The sequence below is a fragment of the Nestor notabilis genome, unplaced genomic scaffold, assembly GCF_000696875.1.
Source record: "Nestor notabilis isolate BGI_N333 unplaced genomic scaffold, ASM69687v1 scaffold1867, whole genome shotgun sequence".
Taxonomy (NCBI): domain Eukaryota; kingdom Metazoa; phylum Chordata; class Aves; order Psittaciformes; family Psittacidae; genus Nestor; species Nestor notabilis.
This window is the reverse complement of record NW_009935893.1, coordinates 37,947-54,103: the sequence shown is the minus strand read 5'-3', so window position 1 is coordinate 54,103 and position 16,157 is coordinate 37,947. Positions and strand designations below refer to the sequence as shown.

At 39.4% G+C, this 16,157-nt stretch overlaps 1 protein-coding gene across 1 annotated transcript in view; it reads left to right on the top strand.

Moving 5' to 3' along the window:
* Nucleotides 1-16,157, top strand: part of UST (uronyl-2-sulfotransferase) — a gene marked incomplete at its 5' end in the record, with an annotated part of 141,098 nt that overhangs the window by 97,635 nt on the left and 27,306 nt on the right. Inside the window, 2 exons of the mRNA XM_010018040.1 lie at nt 12,340-12,437; nt 14,631-14,788. Coding sequence (XP_010016342.1) covers nt 12,340-12,437; nt 14,631-14,788 — 256 coding nt within the window. The remainder of the gene's footprint in view (nt 1-12,339; nt 12,438-14,630; nt 14,789-16,157) is intronic.

The window sequence follows — 16,157 nt, the reverse complement described above, 5'->3', positions numbered from 1 at the left end:
AGGGAAATTCTCCTTTGAAGTAAAAGCAGCCTTCACTTCTGATTTTTATTCTAAGCATTCATTTTCTTTTTCATACTGACTAGTATTTTCAAAGCACCTCTTTCCATTGTAACTATATTTGCTTTACATAAAATCAGACATAGAACACCCAAAAAACCCCAACAAAGGATGTTCAGCTGATTATTTGTTGTTCTGAATTCTGGAAAACGAACTGCCATTGTTTCAGCAAAGCTGCCTACTGCTCAGTGAATGATTGAAATCCAGTCTAGTCAGGTTACCTTGAACACAACTTTTTCCTATGAACTCTGATCCAGGCAAAGCCAGCCACTATTCATAACTGAAGCTTGTCAAGAGTAATTTCCTTTTTCTTGGGGAAAAATCCACTAACTGGTGGCAAATAGGAATAGGAAACTTTCCATGGTGAGTATGGATTGCTAAATGAAAATTTTTTCTTTTCTTTTTTTTTTTTTCAGACGTTATTTTTCTGTTGTCTTAAAAGGAAAAATCAAAAGTGCTCACTAGCATTTGAAGAAAATAAAATAAATTTCTTCAGAATATAATCCAAAGAGATGATGTCACAGAATCATAGAATAGTTTGAGTTGGAAAGGATCTTAAGATCATCTAGTTCCAACCCCCCTGCCATCAGCAGGGAAACCACACACTAAACCATGTTGCTCAAGGCCCTGTCCAGCCTGGCCTTGAACACTGCCAGGGATGGAGCATTTAGCACTTCTTTGAGCAACCTGTTCCAGTGCCTCATCATCCTCACTGTAAAGAACTTCTTTGTCTTTGATAAACAAAAAAGAAAAAAGGCAGATTTTACACTTTTCCCCTCCTGCTAGCAGAGTTACTACCATGATTGTATTATTGATCTTGCTATTTGCTGTACTTTTTGAAGCTGTAGTGCCTGACATGAGAGGATTGAGAGATTCTGGCTTTCCCTGTGGGGAAGGAGACATGGTTTTGTTTTTCATAGTTGTAGAAAAGAACTTAAGCTGATGACTTAAGGTTCAAAAAATAATTAAAAAAAAAAAAAAGCAAATAGGAACATTAATTACACCTCCAAACCTTGTAATTTTAGTTTTTAACTACCTGGAATTGTGAATACAGTGATGGTATTGTCAAACTGAAATGTGGAATCAATATGTTTGTTCCATTTTGTGGCTGCTATTCGGAATGGCAGTGCTATGAATGATGCAAAGTATTAGTAATTTTCCAGAAAAGCTGTTCACCAGGGAAAAGATTATAGCTAGGGAAATTAGATAGGGGCAGCAGAGCAGAAACCATCCTCAGTTGCAGCATCAGGGAAGCCACATGCAGAAACAGTGTGGTTTCCTTCTCTGCTCTGCATCTCATTTTGCACTTCAGCCCTGAGACATGGAGACATTTAAAGTCAGTCAACCACTGGGCAAAAGACTGATAAGAAATCAGAATTAGCACACAACTCGCACTTCTAGCTCTTCTCTCAACATTCAAGAGGCTTGTGGTAAAGTGCCACCACAAATGTGGTAGGTTAAGGGGACATAGGAAACATTCAGACCTTGCTGCTATGAGAAAGCCAGTTGGTTGGTTGTTTTCTTTAAAACTCAGTACTATGCTTTTGTGTTTTATCATCTAACTTTAAAAAATGGGCAAAACCAAATAAATTTATAACCTGTGCTACATGATGATCATCATATATTTTATTTTCTTCAATGGAGATGTCAGCAGCAGGTTTTGGTTCTTTTTCTTTTTTGCTAGGCAGTGTACTTGATGTGACTGGATTATTTCAGGTGCACATCACGAGCTGTTGGGTACAATCCCTCTCCCTTTAGCATTAGTGAAATGGAAGTGTATCACTGGAATGCATGAGAGCAAATAATCTAAGCTATAACTGAGCAGTATGTTGAAATAAAACTTTTTAAGATGCATCAGCTAGCCAGTGTTCATTTTGTTTAATGAGAAATTCATTCATCATCTGCAGATGAGAGAAGCTTAATAATTAGAAGAAATACTGCTTTTCTGAAGGCTGCAGTCACTATTTTTTTTTTATATGTTGTGGCATATCTTCCTTATCCATGTATTTAATCTTTTCATTTTGAAGAAAGTAAGCATTTTCCTCCCTAATTCTTGTCACATGAAGTTCTGTAAAAACATATGCAAATGGAATGATCTCTCTTGTTTGTTTAGGCTCTGTCTTGATGGGATCTATGAAAACAATAATATTTAATGCTCGTTGCCAATGAAACTAATTTTCTTCTGGCTCATGGATTGCTTCTCTCTCGTGACATCTTTAACATTCAGTACTCTAATACTTGTTTTAGTAGGCATCTTCTAAACTTTGTATTGTTAAAACCATCTTTTGTGGACCCCTACTAAAAACAGTGTAATGCTAGCTTCAAGATGATGTGTCATTTGTAGAACTTAAATGTGTTTCTGTTAGTATATGCATTTTTGAGGTCTGGGCTAAAATCTGCTGAGCACAGTTTCTGTGCCTGTAGTCAAGCTGTACTGGAATGAGAACATTTGACCTAGGAAAGAAAATGTGAGAAAAATGTGACCTGCAGAAATGTCTTGTTATTAACATAGGATTTCCTGTATTGTAGCAACAAAGCAATAGTTTGAAACATTTAAATCCTGTCATGCCTGTGCAAACGACATTGTGTTATATGTAAAAGTCTGGACTTACTGCATTAAGCCCTTCTTGAGACATGAGCACCATCCAGCTCAGCTAGGGAAGATGGTGCTAACTGGGGACAGGCTGAAGTGTTGCTTCTCCTCCAGTGTCCTCCCAACTTCTGATGTTCTTCAGTTTACCAACTTCTTGAGCCAGATATCACCTCCGTATCTGTGTTTGGTACCCTTGACAGACCTTTTCCTATGAATATAGCTTTTTATTTATTTATTTATTATTATTATTTTAGGTTTTGTTGTTTGTTTATTTTTAAAACTTAGTTACACCTTTGTCATCCAGAGTAGTCTGTTACAGGGACTTACGCATTTACCAGCACTGAATCTCTTCCAGCATTTTATTGCCTAATTGGCAATAAAAGGTAACTCCTTCAGGTCAGATTTCTTATCCGCTCTGATGAATATTTCCTTAAAAAATTGCTACTTCACCGTTAACCCCTCTTTGTTATGCACAAGAGATGCCTCAGCACAGATGCTGTGCAGCACTACTCAGTGTTCTCTTTCACTAAGAAAACTGGCCAGTTTGTTCCTGTCCTTAGCTTCCTATCCTTTATCAACCTATCTTTTATTGTTTGGGGGTTTTGCCTTGAGAATTTAGGAACACAGGACTGCATTTATCACATCTTCAGTGACTGAATCAAAGACCTGTTGGAAGTCGGAGAGGCACAGCTTTCTCTGCTGACCTCACTTCATTAGAGTGTTGGCTACTACTGGCTGGGTCTGGCAATCTTCAGTTCATTTTATCCACTTTTTCTAAAGCAGCTTTGACTATCACTTCAATTTGAGACTCATTTTCCTGACTTATGCCCTCTCGATAGGGCCCTTTGCTATATGTGAAAGCATCCCAGATTTCCTATGGTATTTTTCATGACATGATTTTTCATTCTGGGCAATCTGTAATGCTTATCACTACTCAGTTATGAGGAGGACTTGCTCTTAATCCAGGACACACTGAATTTTAGTATTACAATGTGCTTGGCTGGACAACGAGGCTTTTGACATTAACAGGGTGATGTATTACAGAGGTGATGATCTGCAGTGTTATACAATGATTTCCTCTGTGTCTTCTCCTATTTGGGTTGGTTTTTTTTTTAAATATGCAGCCCAAATGTTTTCTGGGATCCAGCATTTCAAGTTAAACAGAAGATGCTGGATTCCAGGAGCCAGAGACATAAAATTATTCTTTCATTTCCTCCATAGAACACTCTTGTTCAGATGAGAACTTAAGTAAGTCACCAGCAGGGTCTTTTCTGCTTCATTTATTGCTGAAAAAGCCTAAGTTAAGAAGTGTTCTCTTCTAGGACTTGTAAGAAATTGAAGAGTCCAGAAGATGGTCTTGAAATACTGTAGGGAAATGTAAATCTTCAGCTGAATAAAAATGAGCTATGAGGCAGATGAGCTGCAGTTATTCCTTGTGTTCATCGAGATTAAGACAAAAGGGGTTTCCTTAAATTGCATTAAGGTGGTTTTGTGTCAGATACTAGTAAAGGTTTTCTGACAGAGCAGTAAACTACTAATACAAATCGGAGCAGATACGAACATTTTTATGAACAGATTGGAGAAATGGCAACCCTAGTTCAGATAAACTTGGTTCTCCCTTATTAAAGGATGGACTAAAACGCTTCTCAATGCCCTGGGTCTTCTGTAGGAGCCTTTGTTGTCAGGCTGGGAGCAGCCAGGGCTGTGCTGCATCACCGGGTATGGTGAGGCCATCCTGCCAGGAGGACCCTCACCCACCAGCTGCATTTCTGTTCACTTCCAGCCCACTGACTTCAGCCTCAGAGTCAGCTCAAGGTGAGTCTGTCATCTGTCAGGGAATAACTTCATCTTTGCCCCAGAACTACTTTTTGTGAGTGTAAATTCCTGGGTGTATCTGTTGATTCGCTGCTTTTCTCACAGGCATCTGTAGGCTAGGATCCAGCAGTGCTGAGTTAGGAAGGGCTGAGAAAATCTTGAGGTTGGGACTACTTCCTGCTCAGCATTTGCAGAATTGAATGTGTGCCATCCCTAATTGACTTTATTAAGGGTCATAATCCAAGCAGCCTTATTTTCCATGTTTTTTTACAGAGAGGTGTTAGCAAACAGAATTAACAGACGAACTATCTCCCTGCTGTCAGTTGCCATTGGAGTTCATTCTTGATTGCAGTATAATGGTCTGTATTTTTGGTCTTCTGGATCCGTGCCCTCTGTGACAGGATAGTTATTTAATGCTTATACACTTCTTCCAGCTGGCAGGCACTCTCCCATTTTTTGGCATAATTTGTTTCTATTTTTTCGTATATTTCCCATACTATTGTTGGTGAAAAATACAGAAGTTGGAAAATAAAGGTATGAGAAGGTGCACAACTAAGAAGTGATTCCATTGTAAACAATAACACTGGTCTTTGAAAGATTACCAACATGATTTCTGATACAGAGATGAGAGAAGTATGTCCACCTGCATATTTTCTCAGTTATGTACCTTATTACAAGTTAGAAAATTGGGATCTGCAAGTGTGTTTAATGTTTGTCACATCTAAATAGAAGTGTTGTGGGCATACTTCATCACCTCTGCTGTGTTAATGCCATCAAAACTTTATATATGAATGAATAATTTATGCCTGCACTAAATGAAAATGTAGATGGTTAGCAGAAGATTAGCTGTTTTGTTAGCTGCTGCTTCACTTGCTAAGATGCCAGGAAGATGCTGAATGCATTGTTGGCAGAAAAGCCAGCCAAATTAGCTCAGCCAAGAGTCATTCAAAAAGAAAAAAAAAGTGGGAATGAAACTTGGCAGCCTATTTGCTTATGTGGTCTGGGGGGGAAAATGAAAAACACTTATTTTGCCAGAAAAAAGTGGAAAGTCAATTCAAAGAAAACCCAGAATTGTCCTCTACAAAAATGTATTGGATTTGCGTGGCAAGGTTTTGGTAGCGAGGGAGCTACAGGGATGGCTTCTGGGAGAAGCAACCTTCTGTTGCCCATGATGGTAATTGGTGAGTGATCTCTCCCTGTCCTTATGTCAATCCACAAGCTTTTCATCTAGCTGAGGAAGAGGAATGATAGAGTAGCTTTGGTGGGGCTGATGTAGAGACAGCACAGATTGAATCTAAACAGGCCATAAGCTACCCTACGCTAGCTTTAACAAGTCAAGTTTCCTCAGTGGAGCACAATTAAAAGAAAACTTAACTGAACCAGCCTTCATATCTTTTATCTTTTTCTCCAGATTTTCATAATAGAAATTTCTCTTGAATAAGTGTACTCTTACAGTACAGACTTTTTTATTTAAAGAAAAAATGTCATATTATGGAACAAAATAAAATTTCAATAACTTTCAAGTGTAAATGTCTAGTCTTGCCAATTCAGTTACTAAGGAAAAATATCAAGGAAGGAATAGAAGATGTATATATTCCTTGTTATACTGTCTCTGCTGATATTTCGGGTTGATCTCAACTCATCCATAGTTGCAAAGGCTTCTGTCAGCTTCCCATCCTCTCTTTCAAATGCAGCATTAATGTGCTACCCCAGAGCATGATAAATATTTAGTGTAAGTCTCTAGGCTGGGCTTGTAACCATAGGTGAAGAAGGCTTAGCAGAGAGCTGTGGGGAGTTACAGCATTGATGCTGCTCAGTGGTGCACTGTCAAGGTGTACTTTGCACACGCCAAGGAAATGGGGCAGAGAGGAGATGACTGTATGTGTTGTCTAAATTAAAGCTATTTTTGTCTTTGAGAATGCTGTCATACTACGCATAGATAACAGCAGGCTGATCTACTCAAACCTTTAAGTTTGGATGCTGTTTTGGATACAGAGGTAAGTTCATTTTCAATCTAAACATGCTACTTGTCAAAAACTCATTCGCTGGAAATGAAACTGAACAACCCTATTTCCAGGGTTTCCAAGGTTTTATCACAAGTACCAGAAGTATTTTGAGATTTTACTTTCTCAAGTCACCTAAGGACTTGCAGGAAGCTTCTTCCACCCTTTCTTGAGATGTCTGGTGAACTTTCCCCTGCCTGGAGGGAAGGAGAACTGTCTGGCCCGGCTTCTCCATCCATCAGGTCTCTGAGATGGAGACTCGGAAGAGGAAACTGTAGCAGTCCTGCTCATGAGTGTGCCATGCTAGAGAATGAACGAAAATGCTTATTTTCCTTTAATTTTATTTAGATTAAACATTGGAGAACTATGGGGTTTTTTCAAGTTTCTAAAGTGTATTTTTCTTTAAAGAAAGATTTTTCAAAGCAGACTGGTTTAATATACTTTTTTTTCTTGTATACATGGTTGGTTGACTTCAAGCCACCATATTGATGTGACTTGCTACTCAGACCAGTAATATCAGAGAGGGAGCTTGCTCTCAGAGAGGGATCAAAATGTCTTTGGAGCCTTTTGGCTTGCAGTAGCCTAGCTAGACAGCTAATATGGAGAAGAGCTGAAGTATGGACACTTGAATGTTGCCTCCATCTGTAGCTCTCTGCTGTTTCCCCAGAACTACTGTGTATATGGTAACTTTTCATAAGAGTCCTTTCAAAAATAGGCTACTGAATAATGAGGAAAACATAGTAGGGTCTGATCATTATTTCACAGGGACTCTCAGGGGCTTTCTGCAAGATGTCAGGTTGGCCTTTGTACCCCTTGGCTACTGAGAGCATGCTGTCACTGTCCCTTGGTCCCCAGGACTTCTGTTTGGGACTTCTGTTCTCTTGCCACAAATGCCAGTCGTCTGCAAGTGGTTGACTTTATTGTAGTTTGTAGGTAAACATCCCCATGTGCCAAAGCACATGGTTAACTAATGATTTGCTTACAGAAGTGGTGGTTGTAGGAAGCATCTGAAAAATTGGAAAAGAGAAGAAGGGAAGAGAATCTGTTTCCAGATAATAAGTGAGAAATTATTTTTGAGGGAAAAGTCCAACATATTGATCAGAGCACATTGTTTTACAGGACAGTATGGGTGATGAGAGGGCTCTTCTCTTTGTTCTCCAGTTGCTTTTGCTTCTGCTTTTTGTCAAACACTTGATCTAGCTGAAGGCAAAGAGCAGTTGAAATGATCATGAGGGTTTCCTAGGAATTAAAGAGATCAAGGATTTTTTTTTTTTTTTTTCTTAGAGCATATTTCAACTCCTGAAAAATATGCAAAGGAAAGGAACTTGCATACCCACAGAGGTGTGAAACGTCTGTGCGGCCTTTCAAGAGCTGTACAAAAGTGTTCAGAAGTGTCTCTCTCCAAAAGCAGATGCGCTAAGTGAGAAAGAGTTTAAAGAAGTATTATCTGTGACTGAAAACTAATTCTAAATTGTAAATCTTAAGCTCAGCTTTCAAATGTACAGTTCGTTTATTGTAAAGCAGCCTGCCTCTTGACTTTTAAGCAGGAAAGTGATGGTTAAAGCCAGCTAGAAGAGGTTGTCTTCAGGGAACACAGTTTGACCTACTTGGTGCTCCAGGCACTTCCCTGTTCCATGCTCCAGTTCTCAAAATCCTGTCACTGGCCTCCATCTGCTGTAACATCTGTCTTCACAGGGCAGACCTTAATCTGTTCTGTGGACCCACCAGAGGATTAGCCTGGATATCTCTTACAGCTATAGTCCTCTTTTGCAGCAGTTTTGATCCTCTTCAGAGTGAAACACGAGGTCCACCTCTGCTATCTTGTCAGTAACTACATGAGATCTACCAGGTAGCTAAGAAGAGAGAAATCCCTGGCATCTATGGATTTCATGGTGCTATGGACGACGATGCTGGGAGCATGAGTGGCTCTTGCAAAGTTGGCAGAATTTGGGCATCGGGGAACAGTCGGTGCTGGGGTGAAATGGCCACATGCTCTGGTGACTCTTTCTCAGTTGTTACAATAGCATTAAATGTCACTTGCATCGCTTGGAGGGGGACGTGGCCTGTGCAGTTGGAGTGCTGGGGTGGAATTTTCCTGAGCAAACTCTGCTTTGTTCACTCTGGTAAAAGACCAGAAAGAGATGGAGGGAAAGAAAAGGATTTCTGTTACTTTCTGAGCTGGTAGAGCCTGCACAGGAGTGAAGGAGCAATCACAGCTGGTGCAGGGGGTTGTTTGGGGATAGAAACCCATGTTTTGGTTAGCTAGACCATCTCTGCCATCTCATGGAGCTTCTCCCCAAAGTGTCAATTGCTCACTCTGCAGCCTTCCACTGGTGTCCAATAGACTTGTCCAGGTTGTTGTCATTTCTAGAGGGTCATCATCCCACCCAGTTTGGCACAAATCACCCCACACGGTAGCCCTGCTTGGAGGGGCTCAGTGCTACAACAACATGGGCTGGGAGCCACTTGGCTTCGTCTGTGTTAGCAGTGCTGGTCTGGGAGGTGATGCCCACCTCACAGCCATCTGCTGCCAGTGCCGTTAGCATAGATGCACAAACAAGTATCAAATCCCTCCAGAATTTTAAAGAAATTAGGTCATCTTGCTGTTGTGTGTTACCCTAATACTTGATTCAGATTGAATTGAAACGTTAAATGTCACCTAGTGAAGCAAAATCACCTCTAATTAGGGTCAAAAATGTGTTGCATTATAGTTTACTTTCCATAAAAAATATATAAATAATTTGTGCTCCGAAATAAGATTTAGTAAGTCATGTTGCATTTATATTTGAAAACCTTAGTGCCAACTATACCTTGATTTTCCAGTGTCTTTCTGCAGCCTTACAAAGTAGAACGTTGTGCTTTTCCATATTTACACTCCTGAGCCCTTTTCTGAGCTGTGATGTTTCCATTTATTTCCCCGTCACTCTGTGCAATCCATTGGCGGGCTTTATATTTCTTTTTTCAGTGTGGTTGTATTTAGTTCATATGATGCAACGTTGTCCTCAGGATGTAGCGGTCAGTTTGACCTCTTTACAAGCACCAAGCAAGTATGTGAGAAAACAGTTTACAAGGCATGAGAGGATTCTCGGGGGCTTTCAGCAGAGCAGGAGGATTTTCCTTGGCTGGTAATGGTGAGGACTAGACTGCAGCACTGACTGTAGTGGCGTATGAAGAACAACCTTGTGAGCAGATGTCACCCTGGGCTGGGCTCACTTGCTGGTTTTCCGTGTCGTTTCATTTCTTTTCCCATTATGGAAACTTGAAAGGTATTTATTTAGGTCGCTGTTTCCTCTGTAGCCTTCATGACACACCTCAGCTTCACATCTACATCCTTCAGACTGAAGTAAGAGCATGCACCATGGCTGGGCTGTAAGCACAGTCTCCTGGCTTCACAGGAGCTGCAGTATCCCACAAGGGCAGGGCATGGAAAGACAACATGTCATATTTTTCATTTTGGTTGTGAGAGAAAGGCTGTTTTTATGGCTTCCCATAGATAAGGGATGGTTCATGGAAATATACCTGTAAGGGATGTCTTTATTTGACTTATGATTCTTAATTTTAAATTTTTAGGCATACTTATAATTGCTGTACATCCATGGTGGAACCTGGTGGTTATATAGTTTATGGTTGGGACACTGAAGATCAAGAAATAGGGAATGCTCTGAAGCCAAGTAATTATTTCTTATTTTGAAAAACTTAGGTGTTAATTCTAGTGGACAAAAAAGCTCTTCTTATTTCCTCCAGTATCCTTAAGATTTTATATTAGGAGGGGAAAAAAATCTCTCAAAGCTAAGGTCGCCTATTTTTGTAAATGGTACAGTATTTGCTGTGAGTTATAGACATTAACTTAAGTAAATTGATATTGTTCTACAAAAAATACTTTAAAGTTTGCTCTTTTCAGAGAAAAGATGAATGGTTCTTGGCTGGGTGTTACTAATGAATTTTACATCTTATGTAGGTGTTTCTGCCTTTCAGTTAATCCATCAATCGAGTACAAGCTGGCTTGAACATGTTTTTCGGTATTCTCAGGACAATATTTCAGATTTTTTAAAAGTCCAATCAATTTATGAATTCATTGCAGGTCTCTGCAGGTTCTTGTGGAAACTGAAAGTATAGAACCATAGAATCACCGAGGTTGTAAAAAGACTTTTAAGATCATCAAGTCCAACCTTTACCCCAGGACTGGCAAGTTCACTACTAAACCATATCAGTAAGAGCTAAAAGCATCCCTGAAAACATGTCTGATGGTGTCTATAGTAAAAGCACAATAAACCTTAAAGAACTGCTATTTTAAAATTCTTTATATGATAGGAGGGACACATTCCCTGTGCCACCAGTAGGTTTCTCAGTAATATTCATAGGACTGAGAATGGGAGGCTGGTTAGTTTCAGGTTAGAGGCTTGAATGCCAAAATTCAAGCCTTGACCATGAATTTTCTCATGTATTTAAGGCAAGCCCTTATCAGTATGTTTGAATACACTGGGGGGAGAAGGGAGATCGGGTTGTTCATATTCCACTTGGCAATTTTTATGTTGCTGTCTTTGATGGTTCCTCACCATATGATTTACTTCCCAGCCCAGGATCTTCTAATGTACTTGTAAAATCTGATATGCATACATGTAAGACAGAGCAGGAAATAGGAGTGTGCTTTAAAAGGCTTACAGACCCAAATGTGTCACTAGTGAAGTTAGGCATGAGGGCTGAAGTTCTGGTAAGAGCTTTTCTGCGCTGAGATCTCGGAAGCAGATGCTGCGGCTGGAGGCTTGTACCCCATGCTGCCCCGGGAGAGCAGTGGATGATCTCCATGTCTCCTGTGCTGCTGAGCACTGCTGTCTTCCAGAGGGTGTGTTGTCTATCGCATTTTACTTACTGATGAAGAATGGATTGATTAGTCATTGGTTTGATACTGATGCACATCAAACTTATTGCATTATGAAGACACACATCTTTAAATAAGAAAGAAGGTTTTGCAAAGATGAGATCCTTTCATTTTCTCTTATTTTGTCTGGCATTTTCATTCTTTGTCCTGTACATCTCTTTGCAGTCAGTGGGTCTGCTTGCAGAGTAAGGGTCTATTAGACTAGATAAGGGTAGTGGAATTCAGTTTGCTTGCGGGTACACTTATTACTGCACTATGGTAAAGCTAGAAATGGAATACAGTTCCTCAGGGTTCAGTAGCTATGCCTAGTCTTTGAAAAATGATAAATAGCTCCTCATTAGATGAACAATAAATCAGGAAAATGACAAATACTTTCTAATAAATGCTTTTCTCAGTGGGGGTTTACACAACAGGCTCAATTCTGAACATCTGATGAACGAACAGAATTCTAATCAAAAGTGATGTATGTTTTTCTATCAAGAGCGAGCTGGGGAAATTACAGCTGATGTTTGATCACTCCAGTCATTGAATGCAGGAGAATGGGAAAAAAAAAATTAAAAAATTGTTGTCTCAATTTGATTTATTCTGGCTACTTCAGAATTTTCCCCCGGGTGTATTTAGAAGAAAGAAGTGTCTGAAAATAATATTCTGAATATTTTAAATATAACTCAATATGAAAGTTGATCCAGGTGCCCCGCTTTGAATCATGGGGAAACCTCAATATAATAATTGTGTTCTTTGTAGAAAAAAAAAAAATATGTGGGTTTTCATATTTTTTTTTCCCTCCTGAATATTTCTAATGATGTTTAGAAGTAGATATATTGACTAGTACATTACTTTTAAGGTATGTGGGATAACCTCAGCACAGTTCTTTGACTCCGAGATGACTGTAAAAAATATGAGATAAAGAAAACACTGGTTAATAGAGAAAGGAAAATGCAGTATTTGACCTCTCTTTCTTTCCTTAATTTTTTTCCTTTCCTCCCCCACAGGACATTAATGTATGTATCCTTGAAAACTACCCTGAATGTTCCAATCCCAGGTTATTTTACATCATACCATATTTCTGTGGACAGCATCCAAGATGCAGGTAAACATGTACAAGATATCCCAATTTGTTCAGCAATAGCTATTGCCAGCATTTTGTCAGAGGCTGGTAATAGAGAGGCAACAGTTACTTGAAGAGAAAAGTATAAGTACGATGTAGCGCTGCATGTGGCAACTGCATGCATATATGTTGGTGTAAGGAGGGGAATGCAAAGGTAGTTCTGTTCTTTTTTTCTTGATGTAATACTTGAATAATTCATCAAATCTGGAGGTATTTATGTGGAAATTTCTGGGTTGGCAAGGTGAGAATTCCAGTGACTGTGTGTGATCGTTCCTCATTTTACTGCACTGTAATTCTGTAATACATGTTTTAGCTGTGCTTAGATGCTCGTATCAGGTCTACGTATGAGGAATTCCAGGTTTCTATGTCCATGTAAGAAATAGTAATCGTGTTTAAAACTTATAAAGTGCAGCCTTATACTGCTGTAATTGACCTAGCTTTTTTAATGTGTCTATTCTCATATTGCTGTATTACTGATTCTGCATAGTAAACTTTAATGTAACAATATGTCAGTGATTTTAAATATCTTCCTGTTTTCGAATACTTCAGTATTGTTAGTGACAGCATATTCTTTATTAGGTTTGTTCAGCTTCGAGGTATTCTATTTATTTATTGTTACTGCTTTTCCATAGTGGAACAACTGCAGATGTTTTTAAAAAATTTCTTTCAAAAGCCATGCTTTTTTTGAGCAGTAATAACAAGTGAAAAAGTGTTCTGTCTTATGTCTCAGTTTCTAAGTATCTTTGCTGTAAAATCCTGCTTTAGTTTTTTGGCGTAAGTGAAGTTATGATTAAGAAGCAAAACAGATGCATGACTTCATTTTCATTACACATTTTTTCTTAATGTATTTTGGCCTCATTTGCAAATGCTTATGGTTGCATATTTAACTTGTGTGCAAGAGTAATCCCATTAACAACAGTCACATACCTGAGTACTTTCACCACAAAGCTCTACGAGGTTCCTAAGCAGTATGTTGAAGTACTGGTTTATAGCTTGTTATAGATGGGTTTCCTATCATGCCCTTCCTTCAGGTACTTCGTAGTCTCACAAGGAGCTGCAAGAAGGAAGCCTGTAAGATTTGTTAGGCTGCTCTGCTCTTCCAGAAAATGAATCAGTGCACAGAAAATGGTAGGAAATGAAAAACCTACTCCAAGTCTGCTCTAGCAGGAGTATAAAACAATAAGCTTTTCCAAACATTATCAAAAGACATTCTGACAAATATTGTTTAATTCACTATTGCATAGAATTTGCAATAGCTTTATGGAGCCAGAGAAGAGGTGCAATCTCCAGCCACTCTCTGGTAGCATATGTGACTCAGGTGTTCATCATACCATGTGGGCCCAGTGAAAAAGCTGGTTTCCTTTAATTTGGGACACTGGCATTATATCTGGCATCAAAATGAATGCTGACTGCCACTTCCAGGACATAACTAATATAAATTAGCCTAAGTGATTTCTGATTCATATGCTTGTCTAACCAAATTCTGCTTCCAGGAAACTAAGGAAGAAGCATAAAGTTTTACTGATGTCCTGCCACTTCTCCTACTGGAGGAAAAGACAAAATAACCCTAAGCTGATCTTCAAACCCAGTATCAGTCAGAGTAAATAAATGTGAAATCTGTAGCAGAGCCAACAGGGCCATCAGGGGTAATGGAAGGCGAAGGGAAGCTCTTGGAGACTTTGGCAGAAGTTAAAAGGAAGGACAAAGTGGGAAACAGGCCAGTAGCCTACTGTGTAGTACTCACTGTGTAACAGAAGGCAGTGGTCGCTTGCAGCAGTTTTCCTGATGTGGCTCAGGGACACCGCCACCCCTTAGCACCCTTCATCACCTAGGGCAGTCATCCTCCCATGAGATGGGTCATGCTTCTGAGTTGAAATAGAGGAGTTCACAAGTTTGAGTGTATGAACAACTTGGTGAGAGATGTCTTCAGAACAGAGTATTTCCACACATTTCTTAATGTCCTAATGTGATCATGTTTTAACACGCCAAACCAATTCTATATGTACAGGAAAGCTCAGTAAGCCACTCGGGTTTGGTAGGGGCTTCTTATGTTCTGTTGGAAGTGCAGCACGGAATATTTTTTGATTCAGTTATGTTCTGGGCTTGAATTTCTGAAATAAGTACGTATTTAAACACTTTTTTTCTCACTTCTCTCCCTCTCTTAATTTCATGCAGGGAGCCTGGTGAATGGGCCCTTGAAAGAGCAAAGCTGAACGTTAATGAGAATTTTCTACTTGTGGGCATTCTGGAGGAGTTGGAGGATGTGCTGCTTTTATTAGAAAGATTCTTACCTCATTATTTCAAGGATGTGCTTAGCATCTACAAAAACCCAGGTAACTTTTTCCATTAAAAAGCTATTTTACAGAAACTTTGGCAAAATCTGCATGGCTGCTGAAAGGTACGTGTTTGTCTTGTTTAGTCAATGAAGAGATCTATCTCCCTTTTAGGGAGCAGGTATGATTGATGGGGAAGGGTACATATTCTGCTTTTTTTTCTCAATGTTGCTGTGTGGTTTTCATTCCCTGGCAAGCACTTGGTTCTCCAGGGACCTTGTCACATGTCAGAAAGCTTCCACTTTACCACTGGAGTGGCTTTCTCTTCTTTTAATTCTGTCATATTCAGCTGTCAAATAATACTGTCAAAATATTCTCATAATGGTGTCAGCAATATCTACCAAAGTAAAACTGCAAGAAGTGGTTTGGGCATCTGGACGCTTTGGAGATTCTCCAGCACCAGGATATTTATTTTCCCTCAACCTTGACTAAGAGTTGAAATGAAATGAAACTTCAGTTAAACTGAGTTTAGGTAAAGTACAAAGAAGAATGTGTATTTACGGCACTTTAAGTACAAAGCATGCTGGGGAAAAAGACTTAGGATACTTGAGTAGAGAAATTGAAACAGAGAGAGCTTAATCTACCCCTTAATTTGCACCCCACAGCCAGTCTGAAAGGGTTCTCTCTTCTCTGCATCAGTCCATCCCTCCCAATGCTTATTTATTGTTAACGTCTTTAGAAAGCAGTCTTGTGTCCTACGCCTAAACCAAGAAATACGATGTTTCTGTGGGGCTGTGCATGTCATTCTGGCAGAACTGATTTCCTGCTTATGTTTGGCTGGGCTATCAACATCATATGAACCAGGATGGGGTAAAAATTCCCCTTTTGCTTGGTGACTCCGTTGCATTCATGTCAATGTGAAATGCCTACAGCCACTGAAATGTGTGGTTTGTACCAAGTTGTGTGTTAAAAACACATGGATCGAGTATTTAATGTTGTTTGTAATGCATGCAGATGATGGTTGGCTTTTGATTGAGAGCAGCTACCACAGTAATATGTCACTTTGGAGAAATCATGGTTTTCTGTCTGTAACCAGCAATTTTGGGTGACTGTCCACCAATCCTTGCCCCCAGGATGCATCTTTGAAGGTTTTGTATTTAACAGTGATACAGATATTACAGGGAAAGCGTGGCATTCCTCCTCTGAACATGATTTTACTGGGTCATTATCTGCTTTCAATAAAGCAGTTAAGGCAGCTATTTATAAGGTGTGTGTGTTACTTTGTTCTGGAGCTGTACACAGCCATAGAGCTGTTTTGTTCAACAATGACATAAGAAGAGCATGGTATGGCATTGACATGAGAACAGTGCCCAGGTTTGGATCAGTTATTTCTCTTTCTTTTTTTGTAAATTAAAATGAAAAAGGCTTA